Raw genomic sequence first — 18,631 nt, 5'->3', positions numbered from 1 at the left:
TTAACATCACTCAGCATTCGGAAATGCAAATCCAAACCACACTGAGACGCCATCTCACCCCAGTTAGGATGGCTAATATCCAAAAGACTCTGAACGATAAATGCTGGCGAGGTTGCAGAGAAAAAGGAACTCTCATACATTGCTGGTGGGACTGCAAAATGGTGCAGTCACTATGGAAAATGGTATGAAGGTTCCTCAAACAATTGCAGCTAGAACTACCATATGACCCAGCTTTCCCACTGTTGGGAATATACCCAGAGGAATGGAAATCATCAAGTCGAAGGTATACCTCTTCCCCAATGTTCATCGCAGCACTCTTTACAATAGCCAAGAGTTGGAACCAGCCCAAATGTCCATCATCAGATGAGTGGATATGGAAAATGTGGTATATCTACACAATGGAATACTACTCTGCTGTAAAAAAGAATGAAATAATGTCATTTGCAACAACATGGATGGACCTATATTAAGTGAAATGAGTCAGGCACAGAAAGAGAAATACCACATGTTCTCGCTTATTGGAGGGAGCTAAAAATAAATAAATAAATTCACACACACACACACATGCGCACACACACACACAAAAACGGGGGGGGGGGGGAGGGAGAAGACATAACAATTGCTATTCCTTGAAGTTGATATGACAAGCAAACAGAAAGGACATTGTTGGGAGGGAGGGGGGAGAGGGAGGAGGGAGGGAGGTTTCTGTAATGGGCCACGATAATCAGCCACATTGTATATAGACAAAATAAAATTAAATTAAAAAAATAAAATAAAATAAAAGTAAATAAATAGCTTAAAAGAAGAAAAATATCATTAAATATGTAAAACAAAACACTAAATGAACTAGCAATGTTTCAAATAAAAAAGCTGAAAAAACTATAATTCAAGTTACCGAAAAGATTTTTTGAAACTATGAAGAGTTCATTTATAAATGTTCATTCTTAATTTATTCATTTATTTATTTTTCTTTCTTTTTGGTGACTGATTGGCATGGGGATCTGAACCCTTGGCCTTAGTGTTACAACACTGCACTCTAACCAACTGAGCTAACAAACCAGCCCCTAATTTACTTACTTTTAACAATCATGCTTAAACTGTTTATAAAAATTCTATGGGACATTGGACAAAACTAGCCATCATGTTAATTTATTTCCCTGTTAAACATTTTTACAGCATGCAATGTTAGCCACCTAAGCAAGAACCCTAAATTTAAACACATGGGTATTTTCCTGATCAGAAAACAGCTGTTTTTATTAACCAAACAATATTAAACTAGTCTTATTTACCTAAATTTACCCAGGTGACTTTAACTAAAAGGCATTTGAGTTAGGTTCTTTTTTTCTGATAAAATATTTTATGTAAGCATTTACCTTTACTTTAAACCAATTAATTAGAGCTCTTTCATATATTTCATATATTTTGGGAGAGAAATATCACACACCCATAACATGTATAGACATATAGACTACAGACACATGGACAGTTCTTACACCTTTCATAAGGATTCCTTCGCCAGTTTTCAAACCGTGTTTCTCCCCTCTTTAGACTATTAATCCTTCAATCACCCATTCTTTGCCCCAAGCAATTGCTAGTCAGGCCACTCTAAATTTGCACCTACAAAGAGATGACCCTAGATGAAAAGAGGTACACAATGGAGATTTCCTTCCCTCCCCCTACCGGGATGGTAAGGGTTGAGACTTCCTTTACATGTGTAAATTTCTTTTAGTTTCAGAATAGCCAGCTAAGTGTCAGAGAGTTGTATTTTGGAGACTGATTTAGTTCCATAGGCAGTCTTTTCAACTTAGCTTGCTTCTTAGTTAGATTACTAACTTCAGGGTGGAATCCCGTAATGAATAGGGCAAGAAGCGTATTTTCTATGCCTGCTTGACCTGAGGGCCTAACTTTTATAAAGACTTTATCTAGGCTAGCCCATTAGCTCAGTTGGTCAGAGTGGGGTGCTGGTACACCAAGGTCTAGGGTTTGATCCTTGTACTTCCCAGCCACACACACCAATCTGAAGACTTTGTCTAGTTTTCCCAGAAAGACAGTGGTCCCCTCAAAGAAGAGGGTTAGCAGTGCTGTCCGGTACTCGTCAAGGTGTCTCCAGGTCTGTTAAATAAAAATTGCAAAAGCCCATTGTTTTGGACAAAGTTCCTACACTAGGCCCCAACAGACCAAACTAAAAAGAAAAATGGAGTCACTCCTGCTAAGCTCCAGGTAACCAAACCTAAACTAAGTTGCTGTCTGACCTTCAGAGAAATCAGGAGAGAGATAACAGCCAATTTCCCAAACAGGCCAGTCTGGATCTTCAGTAATGATAATGAAATTCCCTCTCCTTTAATCCTCACACAAAAAGGACAGTGTGAAGTAACCTGATGTTAAATCAGTTACTTACCCATGGTCCTCTGTCCCCACCTTTTAAGGAAAGTAACTTTGAAATGACCACAGTGCTTTTTGTTCTTTGTTTCAGCTGACTTTGCCCTAAACCAACCTCTTCTGTTCAGCTCATTGGAACACTTAATATATTTTATGCCATGAAGTGTTGCCCAACTCTAGAATCATAATAAAGCCAATTGACATCTTTAAATCTGTTCTAATTTTATCCTTTGGCAGGTCCCTTCGTGGCTGCCAGATCTGTCAAAGGACAGAATTACAACACGTTACGTTTCAGGATCTAAACTGGCTTTATTACAATACTAAAATGGGGCAACACTTCATTCCACAAAACAGAAGAAGGGTGCTCGAGCTCAGGGGTCTTAGTCGGTTAAAGCAGACCTCACCGACTCTCACATCTACCAGTTCATGATATGAGAAAAAAGTGGGTACACATTCGTCCCAGGCAGGTACCAGAGGCAAATGTTATCGCGCTGTGGTGGGGAGTATTTCCGAAGGCTGCCCTCGTCTGAAGTCAGACAGTGCCTTCAGGAGTGGAGACTGGTCGTCCTTCAACGCCCTTCGGTCTTGGATGGTTCTTCGAGGTCAGTGGAAGGTACAGCCGTCCACATATCCCGACTTTTCTCTACTGGCACCAAACTAACTGCTACACAAAGAAAGTATAAACCTTTACCAAGCTCTGAGAATACTCTTCAGAACATGATACATAGATTTTTACACAAAAATATAAAATGTTCTATATTGCCTTTCCAAAATTCAGAGAATGTGCATAGAGTCCCTCTTCTTTCTGCCAAAAGATAACTGAAACAGAATAATTTCCATGGATCTGGGGAAGATTGTTGAGACTGAAGAAAAGTGTGAACTTTCCCATTTTCACTCTGTGCCGCATTCATTCACCAAGAGCACGAAAACTTCCTTGCGGTAAGTTTGGCCAGAATTTGTTTCCTTCCTCAGCATTTTAGTCCTGACTGTTTAGATACTATTTGGGGTTTTTATATCTAACGCTTATAATCTTATAAGTCCTGACACATTTTCAGCAGCTTTTACCATCAAATGTTGTTGGGATAAAGTTGGTTAGATGGTCAGCCACCAGGAAAATAAACACCATAAGTAAAGTTTCTGAGAAAGATTTTACAAGTGAAATAACTCTCGGCCTAAAATACAGAGAACAAACTCCTGGCACTTTCTGATGTAAAAGATTCCAGTAGCCATTTCAGAAGGAAGAACAGTCCTGAAAGGTTTCTGGTGGGCACAGGGCAGCTGCCCAGGACGCCCTTCAAGTCAGAGGCGCTTGGGGGTCCCAGCTGAGACTCCCGAAGGCCCCGCGCCAGCCCATAGGACACTCCTGGGCCCAGGCTGGGGCAGCCCACATCCAGTGGTCTCTTTTCAGGGGATATGAAGGCCCGGCCACTTTCCCCAACGGAGGCCTTCTGAGGGGTAGCCACAGCTCGAGCCCCCATGGGTCAGCTGAGGACTTTGTGTGTCCACATGACAGCCCAACTGCCCCTCTGCCCAGTCCGTCCCAAGGGTGCTCTGGCCAACTCCCCACACACCTGTCATGCCTGTGCAGGGCCTCACCTGAGGGGGGCCCCGTACCAGAGGTGTCTGGGTCTGAGACAGCCCACTTCCTCTGGCCTTTCTCGCTTTCACCTTTTCTCTGTACTTTTTCCCTGCCTTTGAGGAAGGGCCACACAGTCCTGCCCCACCCTGGCCTGGCCCCCTCCAGGTGTACCCCATGTCTCCCCACTCCCAGGTCCCACCAGACCCTCCTATGAGAAAAGAGGAGCAAACTTCAAAAACTGTCCAATAAGGACCCTTGCCCAATTTATTTTCTGCAAAGAATCAGAGCAAGAAAATCACTTTTCCCTCAGATCCTGCCTTGGAAAGTGTCCTGTTCTTTCTTGAATAACTCTGAAGTGACGTGTCCTCATTTGCAATTTATGATGCACACCGGGCCCTCCTGAATAATTTTGTCTCGGGAGGTTTATTTTCTGCTTTAGCTTAAAATGCTACCTTATAAATAGATCATCTTAAAGTCAAGTTGTCACTGAAATTGTAATAAATTGAGTAAAATTCACGCCAAGAAAATTCTAAGAACCCAACACTCAAGAAATGAAACTAAATAAGGCCATTCAATGTCATTTCCTAGGTAAAAGGTTTTAAACACTGTTTTGCAGAAGCAGAATTTCCAAAGATTAAACCAAGTGAGTTTCTCCACTCTGGGTGGATGGGGCTGTCTCCCCTTTCTGTGGGCCCTGGGCAGAGGGCATCAGCTCCCCCACCAGCGGCAGGTCTGTCACCCACACAACAGGTGAGCGCATACATGGCCACATTTGCATACATGAATATGCATGCACTCCTGTCAACTATTTTTGAGTCGTTATGTATATAAGAGCAATGCTCATGATTCAAAAATTCAAACAGTATAAAAGAAGACAACACAAACAGTAAAATGTCCCCTTCCCCCCTGCCCACCCCCTATCCAGGCCACTCCCCAGAAGCAATCACACTGCTAAGGGTCGCTCCCACACCTGCATATGTGTCCTACCAGGCAGGCAGTCATTCTGCCACCCCACCCCTGCTTTTTAATAGCACAGCTGCACGATGCCTTACACTGTTCTGCTGCAAGCCTTCTCCTCTGTATGATGGCCTGGGACCTCTTTCCCCAGGGGGTATATGGACCTACCTCCTTTTGATCGGAGGCCCACCGTGCAGGGTGTACCACGATCTGTTTCCCTTTCCCCTATCGACAGAACTTACGGTTTTTTCCTCTGATAAGCCAAGAGCAATCTTTGTAGACGTCCACCTGGACAATCCATGTGAGCATAACTTCAGGAAAGACTCCGAAGAGTGCAGTCACTGCTCAAGTGCACGTTACACTTAGCAGTCTCTGCACGGATGGCTTCCCAAACTGGACCCCTGTTTGTCCTCCTGCCGACAGGGTCTGGAGCATCCGCATCCCCTGAGTCCTCCCCAGGAACTGTTACGCTTCCTCACATGTGGTAGCTTCTTTCATTCTAGTTTCTTTAATGATGAGAGTGTCAGTAACGACGTAAAGAAAGACAGATATAAACGGAGGGAACTCTGGCTTTTCTCACTAGCACCAACTGGCCCCCAGTGGGCCCAGCTATCTCTCCCTGGAGGCCTCCCTACTCCAGACAGACAACGCCCCGGAGAAGGTCCCAAAAGCTTCCCTGCTTCCTTTACAGAAGGCCAAATGGAGGCCCAGCGGGGAGCAATGGCCCACACAGGGCCCCAGAGCCTGCCCAGAGCCCTGTGTGGGGGACGTCCAGCCCATTGCTCTGTGTTCCCTGTACCCCACCCCCACCTGAGCACAGCAGAGGTGGGCCGTCACTCTGGATGGTCAGCCCCAGGCTGAGTGGAGAGATACTGGGGTGCACTGCCTCCCCAGTGCCAGATGAGCCCACTGCAAGAACAGTGGGAAGGTGACACTGTGGGCCGACACTAGGAGATGCGGAGCCTGATCAGAGCGACAACGGGAGTCCCCAGTGCCCAAGCCAGCAACTGTCACGGCAGGAGAGCTCTGACAAAAACAGAAACCCTTTCTTGTTCCTCCCACGAAGACCTCACGGGGCACAGGAGGGGAGGCCTCCTAAAAGTTAAAATAAAAATGACAACAAAACAACACTTAAAAGTGGCTTCCAAAGGGAGTAGACAAGATGCTCTCCCTTTGGAGAAACTGTTCGCCGCCTGTCACACACTCTGGCGTCTGAGTGCCACAGAAAGCCTTAAAATGTGCCCCTCCCAGTCTTAAACTGTTCTCTCATTTTGAAATTTAGGCATGGAATCGGTGAATGCTCATGAAATCTCAGAGTCATAAAAGCTGTCCGAGGCCTTGCCCCAAAGCCAGAAACCATAAAATATCTGATAGATTTAGCCGCAGAAAAACTTAAAACTTGTGCATGCCAAACAAAAAAGCTAAGTCCAAAGTCAAAAGAAAAATGACAAGCCGAGAAAAGTTAGTGCAATGTACACGCGTACATGGCACAGATGGACTTAACACACAGGAAGGAGGGAAGACTGACCGGTTCACCCAACAGGCTAGAGCGCAGTGCTGATGACACCAAGGTCAAGGGTCCAGACTCCCTGGACTGGGCAGCCACCAAAAAAAAAAAAAAAAAAAGCAGCAGCTCCATAGATTGTTTGTAGAAACAAACAAACAAAGCTCAGTAAGAAAAAGACACACAGCCCAATAGAAAAACAAAAAATGGGCAAAGAACACGAATAGGTAACTTGCCAATAGCCAATAATAAAATGAAGAGATGCTCAATCAGAAAAATGAGAGTAATGAAAAGGCTACAGAGTGCCAGCGACCAAGCGGACCGAACTACTGCAGGGCTGGCAGCAAGGCAGGAAGACGGGCGCCCACTCACGGGGGGGCGCACGCAACCTGGCCCAGTGGTTCTGGAGGGCATTTTGGCAAAATGTGTCACTCCTAGGAATTTATTCTAAGGAAGTAGAGCAGTTCCAGGGACCTATCGTCAAGGGTTTTCATCAGAGCACTACTTTAAAACCTGCGAAGAAGCATGGCCAAATATTAATAGTCCATATCTCTGGGAGGTCACATCAATCATTAGATCATTTTCCCCAAAATTTTGGTAATGAAAGAGTACTACTTCATAAGGAGAAAAAACTTGGTTGAAAAAACTTCACTGAGGCATTAAAACAATGTTTTAAAGGGTTTCTTAATCCCACAATTGGACCCTAAATTCCCCAGGCTGCTAGGACTAGAAATATCCCCTTTCTCATCCCCTGGAGAAAAAGTCTCTGATTTCTGATCCCATCAAATCTCTGGGACTTTCTAGAAGGGAACGAACCTACAGTTTGCCCCCCAGACACCTCTGGACGAGGGCCTAGGAGGCCAACGGGAACAGCATATCTATCTGCTCGCGATCCGCCGCTTCCACGCGTGGGTGCTGCCGGGCGGCAAGGGCGGGCCTGGTCCCCCGATGGCCCTGGCACCCTGAGCCGCACCTGGGACACCAGGGGGCCTTGGGCAAATACCTCTGGACTGTTGTTGTCACCCTCGGCCCCAGGTTCCTTACCTCTGTGTTTGGGGTGAGGCTTAAGAGAGCTAAGGTGCGTGGGGCAGGGAGCGCAGACACACACAAGGGTCCAAGGAAACGGAAGCCAAGGGCAGCTCGGGGACATGGACGGGGCGCGCACAGCCAGCCCAGGCTCAACCCTGAGCTCTGTGTCAGCTTCTGCAAGGAACGTCACCTCTGCTGGCCGGGAGGCTGGGGACGAGAGGCTGGGCACGGCGCCAAACGCGCAGGGGACACTCGACGTGGAGGAGCGTCTAACGACACGGCCACTTGTGATAATGACAACGATAGTAAAGTCACCCGTCCGTGCGCTTCCCCACGGCCACACCCCTCGCGCTGCAACGTCCATCTGGCTGCCGGATCGGCGCCGCGCCAGGCCCTGGGGACCGGCGGCGGGCGCGACAGGAGGGACCCCGCCCGCGGAGCTGGGACTCCCGCAGGGGCCGGACCTCCCGCCCACAGCTCATTCCCCAACCGCGCCTCGCGTGTTTCGGGGACGCGGGCGCCCGTCCGAGTCCGCGCAGCGTGGGGGCGTCCCCGGTGGCGCGGCGGCAGGTGGGCGCGCTCTCGCGGGCGGGGGTCCGGCCGGGCCGCGCGCCTCCCCCGGAACTCGGCCGTGCCATTCCCATGATGCCCAGCCACCGGGCACGGCTTCCGGAGCGCGGCCGCCGCCGCCGCCGCCGCCGCCGCCCGGTAGGTCGCGGGGAGGGGGCGGCCTGGGGGTGCCCCGCCCCCCGCGTCGGCCCCGCCCCCCCGCGCTTCCCACGGCGCGTCCCGGGCGCGGGGCGGTGGCGGCGGCGGCGGCGGCGGCGGCGGCGGCGGGGAGGCGGGGGTCGGCCGGGCGCCCCTGCGGCCCCCTCCCCGCGCCGGGGCCGAGGGCGGAGCGTGCCGGCCGCCGCCTCCCCGGCCCGCCCCCGGCCGGTCGCCTCCCCCGGGACGCGGGGCGGGGTCGGCGCGGGCGGCGGGGCAGAGGGGAGCGGGCCGGGGCCGCGCAGGCCGCGGCGGGCGGCGCGGGGCTGCCGGCGGAGGGGCGCCGCGGGGACGGGGGAGCGGCCTGCCCCGGCGGGGGTCGCGGCCCCCGGAGGCGGCTCCTGCTCCCGCCCGCGCGCGCGCGCGCGCCCCGCGTCCCTCGGGCTCCGGCCCAGGTGAGGCGCAGGTGAGGGCCCGCGCGGGAGGGCTTCCGGCCAGGCCTGGGCGGCCCCTGCCCTCCGGAGACGGCCGAGGGCCTGGCGGGCCCGCGGGACTGCAGCTCACGCCCCGCGCCAGGCGGAGCTTCCGGGAGGGTCGCCGAGCTCTGCGGCCCCGCGCCGCTAAGTCCTCGGGTCCCGGACAGAGAAGTCCGGGGCGCAGACCCGCGTGGGGGCCGGGCGTCTCCCGTGGGGGGTTCGCGCTCACCTGGCTGTGGACGCGGGTGCTGCTCCAGGCAGAGGCAGCGGCCAGGGTGAGCGCCCCTGGGCAGGGACATGAGCCCTTCTCTGTCCCCAGGAAGGTCAGGGCAGAGGCGGCTGAGAGGGTCTCACTTCGCCTCCCGCTCTCCGCCCACAGGAAGTGGCCTGCAGCTTTGATGGAGGAAGCTTGCTGTGATATTGTCAAATCTCAGTTTCTGGCAGGCCAGGGACTGGATTCTAGCGCGCGCCCACCTCACCTCGGGTTGGCTTGAGAGGACCTTGCCGCTGCCCGGCCCCCCTCCTGGACCGGTGCTTCTTCCTGGCGTGCAGAGCCTGGGCCACCCCTAACCGTGGAGAAACCCCCACCTGGGAGGTAAGAAATGTATTTGGGGGCATTTCTGCAAGGTAATGAGACTGTGAAGATGACAAGAGCTAAGTGTGGTTTTGTTCTCTCCAGGACGGTGTGTGTAACCAGAAGATGCCCAAGTGCCCTGCGATACTTCTTAAATTATGGCACCACAGGGCTTTGGGGTACAGGTGCTGGGTGTCCCCACAGCCACCCTCGAGAGCTAGTTCCGGGGGTCCTCGGAGTGTGGGCCGCAGTTTGACAAAGCCTGAACCCCTGGCGTCCCGCTCCCCCCGCCCGTTTTCCCTAAGTGCAGTTTAGGGGAGCGCTTCGGAATGATTGGTTTCATGCGGTGGATTGTTTAAAGCCACAGGCTATCTCTGGGAGACTCCCCCTGACTTTTTAACCTCATTCTTGGACTAGGTAATTTGACAACTCAGAAAACTGTTCACAGGGAGTCCCAGCTATCTGGAGTCATTTAAAAGCTGTAAACACGGGTAGAGATTAGAGTGTTTTTTCCTCGAGAAAACTCCCTTTCCCCCAACTTTGCCGTCTAGTGTAAAAATCAGTGCAGTCAGTGGCCTGGGCCTACTTTTAAGGTAGTGTTGCTTTTTAAGGAGTTAATATTCTTGATGTAAGTTCTTCATAGCCCAAGGCTCATGCAAAGTTGTTTATTCAAGGCAGTTTGAATAATGCCCCCGGCAAGGTGGGCACAGGTCTCCATGCCACTGAAATGTGGGGAAACTCTCCACGGGAGACATTACGGGGAAGTCATGGAGTGCAGTGGGATGCAAGAATTCGAGAATGGGTAGATAGCTTCCCATATTCCCCACCCACGCCCCCACCCCATTGCCACCACTAAAGCATCAGACCTGTTGTCCTGCCCAGGACAGGTGGAAATTAGTTATGGTTAAAAATATTTGGTTGCAGGATAAATTCTTCCAAAGTTTAATTTTGAGCCTTTAAGTTAATGGTATTTCTTTCAAAAATAATATTTATGAGCTGAAACTTCTATATCCAAATGATGTCTCTGATTCTCTTTAATTCTGGTAGTCAAAAATCTATTTAAAAAGCAGGCAAAAGAGGCTTTGAATTGTAAGTGATGAAGACCTAACCCCTGAAGCGTTTTGGAACATGGGTTGCTGTCTCATCATGGTGAACTTGGACTGGAAGAGAATTTAAGTAATTACAGTAAATTCTTACATTTTAGTTTCACTTTTAGAGCACAAACCAGTGTTAGCAAATGACTGGCTTCTGCCCTCCAGTTGATTGCTGGCTCGTCCCTGTGTGCACATCTGTGTCTAGGTGACCTGCCCCACCTTTTTGGAAAATGACTGTGGTGTGTAAACATCAGATTATGTGCTTGTCGGGAAGGAAGCTCCTGGTTAATGGGAGGAAGTGCCTGGTAGAGGCAAAGCGATGCATAGGCCCATGTCAGCCCCCTGGCACCATTCCTGGGGAGCTCGGTTTCCCTGTATCTGTGGCCTTGGGGGGCTCTCACGTCTGAACTACTTTGCACTCCAGTTTTTGAGAGGGCAGAGGGATCACACAAAAGCATTAAGAATTAACAGCTGCACGATGTGTCTGGTATTTTTCTAAGCAACTCTGCTGTCTACACCATGGTCCTCTGCAGTGGCGGTGTCCAGGCCTTTCGTGGAAAGGCCATTGGCAAGCAGGTCTTTGAAGTGTTCCCAAGACCAGCCCACTGGTTCTGCTGAGGCAGCTGAATGTGGTCTGAGATAACGGAAACCAGGAGTAACTGGACAGGATGGAAAGGGGCATGTGACAGTTTGGGGCAACTAATATGCTAATTAGCTAAAAATAATGATCGGCTCCCAGGACACATTTGACATTTTCATATAAAAACGCTTTAGTAAAAATGACTCTTAAACCTGTTTGGGGAAATAATTTTTTTTTTTTGGCAGCTGGCCGGTATGGGGACCGAACCCTTGACCTTAGTGTTATCAGCACTGCACTCTAAGCAGCTGAGCTCATCAGCCAGCCCTGTGTTTGGGGAAACAACTTTTGAGATGCTCACATCATATAACTTTTTGTTTCAGGAGCTTGTTGGTCATGGCCAGAAAGAATCAACCCTGAAGCCTTGCTAACCTTGGACTCAGAATAGTCATACTTTTTACCCTACAAAGAAGTATTTGCAGACTTTATCTCATTGGCAGCTCTTGACAACCTTTTGAGGTAAATAATACTTTTCTTCTCCTCTTTTGGAGAAGCCAAAATCCCATAGTAAGAAAGAAGGGGACAGGGAAATGACACTGTGTGCTCTGTGTGAACACAGCACTGGGGGGGTTGGAAGCATTTTCTTATCGAGTCTTCACAGCAGCCCTGGGCTGGAGGGAGTAAATTCCTCCTTTTACAGCTGAGGAAACTGAGACCCAGGAAGCATCAGTAACTTGCCTGGGGACACCCTGCTAATTGGATGTTGGGTTTTAATCCCGCTCTCTTGACTGTGAACCTAGGCTGTTTGTGGCCACTCGTGATGTAACTAACTCAGCTGATTGTGTAGACCCATCTTGCCAATGTGCTTTCTCTCCTCCCAGGATGTGAAGCTGGCGGAAAAGTAAAGCGTTGCCCTCCCTGCGCGTCCCTCCCTGTCTGCTAGAATGTTTCTCATGAATGCCCCTCCAGTGGTTGCTCTCCAGTCCAAATGGGAGGCCTTTGGTCCACCGGGGAGCTTTAGGTTTCCCGGGTGCTTCTCAGAGTCTAACGAGGGCGTCGAGAGAGCGTCGGTGAGTGCCAAGGTGCAAATGATCATCAGCACTCTGCAGCGCGACGAGGTGGCCCTGGGCATGAGCAATGCGCGCACTGCGCAGAGAAGCCAGAAGGCAGAGAGGTGCCACGATGCCAGGCTGGCTGCTAGCCCCACTGTGCGCAAAGAGCAGCCCGCATTCGCTGCCTGTGGTCTTACTGCCGAGTTTGACCCCCCGGGGGAGGAGGAAGCTGCAAACTTTGGCCCCTTGGTGCTGGATTCGGATAGTGATGATTCTGTGGACCGTGACATCGAGGAGGCCATCCAGGAGTATCTAAAGGCAAAGAGCGGAGCTGGGCAGGCCGTGTCCAGCGGGGCCCCACCTGGCAGGGCCCAGCCTTCTGGGGCTACAGGTGGAGGCAGTAGATGCAAACCAGAACCTGTGCATAGCAGCACCCCAGCTGCCTTGTGTCCCACAAAACTTGCACTTGGATCAGGCAGTGTCCCTGGCAGCCACATGGGAGCCAGTGAGGACCGGGGCTCTGCCTCACCCGTAAGTGTCAGCAGTGATGACTCCTTCGAACAGAGCATCCGGGCGGAAATAGAACAGTTTCTGAATGAGAAAAGACAGCATGAAACCCAAAAATGTGACGGGTCTGTGGATAAACACCCAGACCCACAAGAAAACTCAGCCAAATCAACACTTAGATCTAACAAAGAGCCGACTGCTAGGGATCTGATGGGGGCCTGTAAGGAGTTCGTTTTCCGCAAACCTCCCAGGTTGGCAAAGGTGAATGCACAGCCCAGGAGTCTCAGGTCCAAGGTTGTCACGGAGGCTGCCGCCCCCTGCCGCCCTGCAGAAACAGCACAGAGCAAGGGCGGGGCTAAGAGGGGTGCAGGCAAGAGGGGAAAGCGTGTCAGGAGTGCAGCCCTGGTGCCAGAGGCACCCGACTCCAGTAGTGATGACGGCATTGAGGAGGCCATTCAGCTGTACCAGTTGGAGAAGACGCGGAAGGAGGCCAGTGGGGACCCACCGCAGAGCACCCAGCTCAGAGAGAAGGGGCCTGAGCCACCCACACACAGCACAAGCACCACCACGAAAAGTGCCTTGCCCGAGACCTATAGGAAAACACCGAGCAAGAGGAAGCAAGTGGCCACAAGGGCCACTGACCCCAGCCTGGGGGGCCTGGACTCTGACCACCCCTCCAAGCTACCGAAGGAAACCAAAGCTTCACCTCCAGGAAACACAGCGGCCAGAGGCGAGTGTGTGGAGTGGTCCTCATGCCGGGCAGACACGTCTGCTGAGTTGATGTGTGCCGAAGCAATCCTGGACATTTCCAAGACAATCCTGCCGGCCCCTGTACAGGGCAGTGACAGAGCCTTGTCCGCAAGCCCACTCTTCTCCCCAAATGTGCCTTCCCGCTCTGGCGACAGCAGCTCTGTGGACAGTGATGACAGCATAGAGCAGGAAATCCGGACGTTTTTGGCCCTCAAGGCACAATCGGGGAGTTTGCTGGCCAAAGCCGAAGGCTATCCACAGTCCGCACAGGACCCACTGGCCCCAAATGGCGCCAACAACCCCAAAGCCCCTCTCTCTAAAACACCGGACATGTCACTTAGCTGGAAAAGGAAACGCAGAGGCGGGGTCAGCGCTATAAGGCCGTCCACACCCAAGCAAGCGAGGGAGGTGGTGAGAGAGAGTGCCCAGGGTTCCGGCCATGAGGGTCAGGTCCCACCCTGCCAGGGAGGAGCCAGCGAGTCCCCAGGAAGAGAGGGCGAGGCCAGGGGCCAGCCTCTGCCCCCCAGGATAGTCGGGCTTGGTGACACCCAAGTGTCTCCAGGCCACAGTAAGGTGGATGAGGCAAGGAGTGTGGATGGGAAGGAGAGCTCTGAGGACAAGAGCAGCTCACTAGACAGTGACGAGGACCTGGACACAGCCATCAAGGACCTGCTGAGGTCCAAGCGCAGACTCAGGAGGAGGGGCAGGGACCCCAGGGCTGCGTGCAAGAAGAAGGTCCGGTTCAGCACCACCGAGACACGGTTCTTGGATAAGCTAGGCAGCTTCCAGAGACACTGGAAGGACAGAAGCCCACACGTGTTGAAGAGCTGCCTCTCCAAGTCCAGAAGGGCCAGCAGGGAGAGCCCAGTGGGAAAGCTGCCAAGCATCTTCAGTAGCATAACAGAGAGGACAAAGCTGGACAGCACCAGGAACGAGGATGCTGCCCCGGCTTTCCAGTTAAGGAGAAGAGCTGAAGGGAACCTGTTCTCCAGTGAGATGGGAGCCCGAGATCAGCAGCGTTCAGCCCCAAGCCCCAGCTCCCTGTCTGATGATAGCAGTTCAGTGGACAGCAACGATAGCATCGAACTAGAGATTAGGAAGTTTTTGGCAGAAAAGGCCAAGGAGTCTGTGGGCAGTTCAGAAATCCAAGGAGGGGGCACCACTGCTCTTGGGTCAGGGGGCCCAGCTAGGCCAGAGGTGCTGTGCAGGAAGGAGCCAGCCCCGCAGCCTGGCATGTGCACACGGAGCCAGAGAGCCAGGGGGGCCCCTCTACCTGCTGAAGGCCTGAAGGGCGCAGAAAGAGCTGGAGCACAGAGCGCAGCCAGCCTCTTCATCCAGGGCAGGAAGGGCACCCCCCGCGGAGAGCCCACCGCTGGCCTCCCCGGTGCTCTGGCCAGGTGCGAGCTGGCGCCCAGGAGCACCAGTGGGAATGTCCCTGCCAAAGGGTCTCCAGTAAGTAGGAGAAATGTTTATGGTCACAAAGACCAGAGCCAGCGAGGGGTCAAGCCTGCCACCCCAGAAAGTGCTTTCGGTCAGCTGTCCAGCTGTGCCAGAGCTGGCACAGAGGCAGGAGGCACCGGGGGCACCTTTCACATGACCTATGGGAGTCCGCACCTCCTGACTCCCAGCCTGGGAGCTGAGAGGGATGGCCGGACCCAGGCCGACCGTGCCCTGCCCTGGAGCGACTTCACCCACCAGAGCAGGCTGCCCAGCCTATGGGCACTGAACTCGGATGGCAGAGACTTGGCATGGAGAGGGAGCCTTGGGAGTGAGAGAGAGAAGGGGGCCGAGGGACAGGCCAGGGGCCCACCCAGCCTGCCCTTTGCAGGCTTCTCCCCACTGCTCTCCACCCAGCTGTTCCACTTTGGAAAGAGTGTTTCCTGGGGGGGCAAGCCAGCCAGCCTCTTCAGCCCCTACTTGGGGCTGCCTCTGCAGGGCCCAGCCTTCTCAGCCTTTAGGGAGACCCAGGCCGGCCCCAGCCCCGTGTTTGGAAGCCCGCACTTGCTCATGAAGAAGGAAGGTGGGCACTGGCCCAGCAGGAAGGCACAGGCAGGGCTCAGCTTGCATGACAGGAGGAACTCGGGCTCCGAGGAGAACCTTCTGGACCTAAGGTACCGAGGGAGGGCCATGGACAGGGACGACCCAGACCAGGAGGCCTTGGGCAGCGATGCCAGCGAGTTCAGTGACACCTCCGTGGAGGATGGGGGTGGCAGATCGGTCGTGAAGGGCAAAGCCCTCCAGTTGTGAGTGGCTCCCTGGCTTTGTCACGTTCGTGGAAAGCAGTATATCTATGCGTGTGTCTGTGTGTGTGAATAGATAATACTCGTGATTAAAAGGAGAGAAAACTGGAGTCTGTGTTCATCGCCCTGTATATATGTACGCTAACATGAAACAATGTTTTTATTTAACAGGTGTGTCCTCGTAAATATGGTTTTTGTAGCTTTTTGTAAATTATTTAAAGTGATGTAAAAAATATTTTTGGAAAATATCGTCATCCAATTTTGTAGCGTTCCTAACTGCAGTTTTCTGTGATCTGCAAACAAGTCTTAGATTAGCAAACATTTGGTTCTTACTGTCATAGCCAGGTTCAAGGAGACTCCAAGACGGGGCCTCTTGGGGTGATTGCTGGTGAAAATGTCCCACTGTACCTGCAGCTCAAGCCTGAGGAAGGCAGCAATTGCCCTGCCCAAGAATCACTAAATGCCCAAGGGTGTTTGTTGGGAAGCTCCTGGGACAGCACTTTTTATATAAAGGACCCTCCTGGTCCCCAGAGGCCAGAGCATGACTTCTGAAAACTTCAGTCCCAGTCTTTGATTGGGAAATGTTTCAAAGCACAATGGCCAACGCACAAACTGCACAAGCTGTCCCCTGTGTGCTCTCTATGTAGCTCAGCCCTGAAGCCTGGAGCGTTTGATGTCCAGTCCTGTTCAATCACTAGATAATTCTAACATCTAAATAAACCTCTTTTTATATGGGTGCTCCTGCTCTCCATTTTTAAGCGTGTTTCTGAAAGATAACACTGACGTTTTAAATTTCCTTTTTCTGATTTTTGCGCATAAATAAGTGCAAGAGTTGCATTAGGAGTGTTGGTCCCCAAACACCTTGGGCACTGGTGATGTGCAAAACCCAGTCCTGGGAACAAGCCTTCCCCACACCTACCCTGCAGGAGCCAGAGCCCAGTCGGGGGTGTGCCCAACAACAGCCAGTGCTTTGGGCAGCTTTCTGTGGCCTGCCTCGCTGTGGCAGCCAGGATGGGCCCTTTTTGTCACCAAGACTAGGTTAAAGGCAGCGGCCTCTGGTCCTGAGGGCTTAGGCTGATCGATACTGCCTTGGTCTCCTATGCCTTCTGCCCTGAGGCCGCCATGGTGCCTGTGGCTACCGTGGAGACATGGAGTCCTGGTAGGCACTGAGGGGTCGTAACATTTACGTGGCTGTTGTCCAGCAAACTTTCATCAGTCGCCCAGACTTTTACAACTCAGCGTTGTGGTTCATCTGTGATGCGGGGCATACATGGGAGCTGAATTTTGTTGATATCATAACACAAGTGAATTTTCTACACATTGTGCACCCCTGGGTTTTAAAATGTGATAATTTGCGCCTGTACCCCAACACAGCTGCACTCCGCCTGCCACCCACAGTCGGCGTCTGCTGGGTCAGGAGCTGTGACAAGCCGGCCCTGTCGTCCCCGTCACTATCCAGTGCCCTCTTGATGTGTGTCTGATGCCTCTGCCATGGCATATCTGTTCACTGAAGTGCTTCTGGGAGAAACAAATCCATGTAATTCATGCTTTAATTTTTTAGAGAGTGTTTTCAACCCCCAAAAACAAAAATCAGCTTGTTTTGTACATAGGAACTTTTTTTTAATACAAATAAATCAAGCACTACCGTGAATCGGTTTATGTACTTTTCTCTGCGGAGTCTGTCCTGTGGTGTTGACGTGAGAACTCCACTGTCCTCTGGGGCCTGCAGTGTCCCACCTGTGAGGGGAAGAGCCACTGTGGCATCACGTTTAGCACTGAGCTCCTCCGTCCACACCCCACCTGCGGGGACACTGCTTCTCCAGTCTCCCCCCAGACCCAGGAGCCCTTCTTCCTGCATTCCCACATCCTCTGCGCTGACTTGCACCACAGTGCAGGCCAGAGCTGCAAGACCTCTGGGAAGGACAGCTTCCCAAAATCAAGGGACTCGGCATCCATACAAACACTGCCATCCGCTCTGTGTCATGTCCCGCATATACACACGTGGCAATTAGCTTACAGTCACACTGGGTTATTCACGTAGTAAGAATGCTCCATGACCCTACGTTCCTCTTCATGGGACATTTTGATCCATTTTTCGGTTTGTATAAAGAGGCGCCATGTCAATGGTGGGGTGGATTCTGCAGCTGCCCAGGATCGGTCCCTGTCATCACCAGGAGGGAGTCACCTTTGGTGCTTTCTCTTTTTTTTGCTGCTGGCTGGTAAGGGGCTACAACCCTGGACGTTGCTGTTCTCAGCACCACACTCTAACCCACTGAGCTGACCAGCCAGCCCCTGCTTTGGGGCTTCTTCGCCTGGGGCACTTGGGGTCTTCCTCCAAACTGTCTGCTTGTGCTGGTCAAAACTGCCCTTGAACCTCCTCTTTCCCTGCTTTCTGCAGTGGTTTGGTACCTTTAAGAATCAGCTGAAGAGGGAGGGATTCCTTCGGCACATTTCTTGTCTTCGCAACCTGGGTATAAACCTGATTGCGCTGATGTGTCCCTCCCCAGAGTCCCCCGAGTGCTGTGTGGCGTGAAAGCCTTGGCACCCCACACTGTCCTGTTTGTTTTAGAGACCGAGGTCAGTGGCACCCCTGCACCTGCCCACAGCCTTCCCTGTATGGTAGGGGGCCTGCAGGGGCCTGCAGTGGGGCAGAGGGAGCTGTCAGGAATGATGACCACTGTGTGTTTGCAGATCAGGTGTGACGATGGCGCCATAGCACAGTGTCCCTGGAGCTGCTGCATGAATGAATGAATGTGTGCCCACCCGTAGAAAGGAACTCAGGTGGATGGGGTGTTACTAAATCAAGCTCTTTACAAGTCTATAATTGTTAAGAGCTAGAGGCAAGTCACACCGAAGAGCACCTCTCGCTTCCCAGGGGGTGTAGCCAGGGGTTCGTTTCATTTAATGCAGAGAATGGGAGAGGCTAATTTTAAGAGGTGTCCAGTCCTCTAGGGGAGGTTGTCCTGGAGTCAGTGTCTCTGAAGTCCTCGTGGAATAGGAACAGGGGTGAGAAGGAGTAAGCCCTGGTGACTAATGTCTGCTATTCTTTGCCCACGTCCCCATGTAGGGGAGACAGTCTTCCTGTAGGGAAGCGTCCCCTCTGTTTTATCTGTTGCTCAGCATTTGGTCAGACCATGGGCTTGCCCAACTTAAGGTAAATGTGCATTGGAAAATCGGGCAATAACTTTAAACATTAGGATATGATCTG

At 52.1% G+C, this 18,631-nt stretch overlaps 1 protein-coding gene across 2 annotated transcripts; it reads left to right on the top strand.

Moving 5' to 3' along the window:
- The first annotated feature begins 8,524 nt into the window (after positions 1-8,524).
- Positions 8,525-15,682, top strand: PPP1R26 (protein phosphatase 1 regulatory subunit 26). 2 transcript variants are annotated; one of them, XM_063082336.1, is made up of 4 exons: positions 8,525-8,608; positions 9,009-9,224; positions 11,258-11,393; positions 11,756-15,682. In XM_063082336.1, the coding sequence occupies exon 4, from the start codon at positions 11,819-11,821 to the stop codon at positions 15,428-15,430; it is 3,612 nt and encodes a 1,203-aa protein (XP_062938406.1). In that variant the 5' UTR covers positions 8,525-8,608; positions 9,009-9,224; positions 11,258-11,393; positions 11,756-11,818; the 3' UTR covers positions 15,431-15,682. The 2 variants fall into 2 exon arrangements, with proteins under 2 accessions (XP_062938406.1, XP_062938405.1); XM_063082335.1 differs by lacking the exon at positions 8,525-8,608 and adding an exon at positions 8,628-8,904.
- The last annotated feature ends 2,949 nt before the right edge of the window (positions 15,683-18,631 follow it).

The sequence above is a fragment of the Cynocephalus volans genome, chromosome 17, assembly GCF_027409185.1.
Source record: "Cynocephalus volans isolate mCynVol1 chromosome 17, mCynVol1.pri, whole genome shotgun sequence".
NCBI lineage: Eukaryota > Metazoa > Chordata > Mammalia > Dermoptera > Cynocephalidae > Cynocephalus > Cynocephalus volans.
This window is presented reverse-complemented; position numbering and strand designations above follow the sequence as displayed.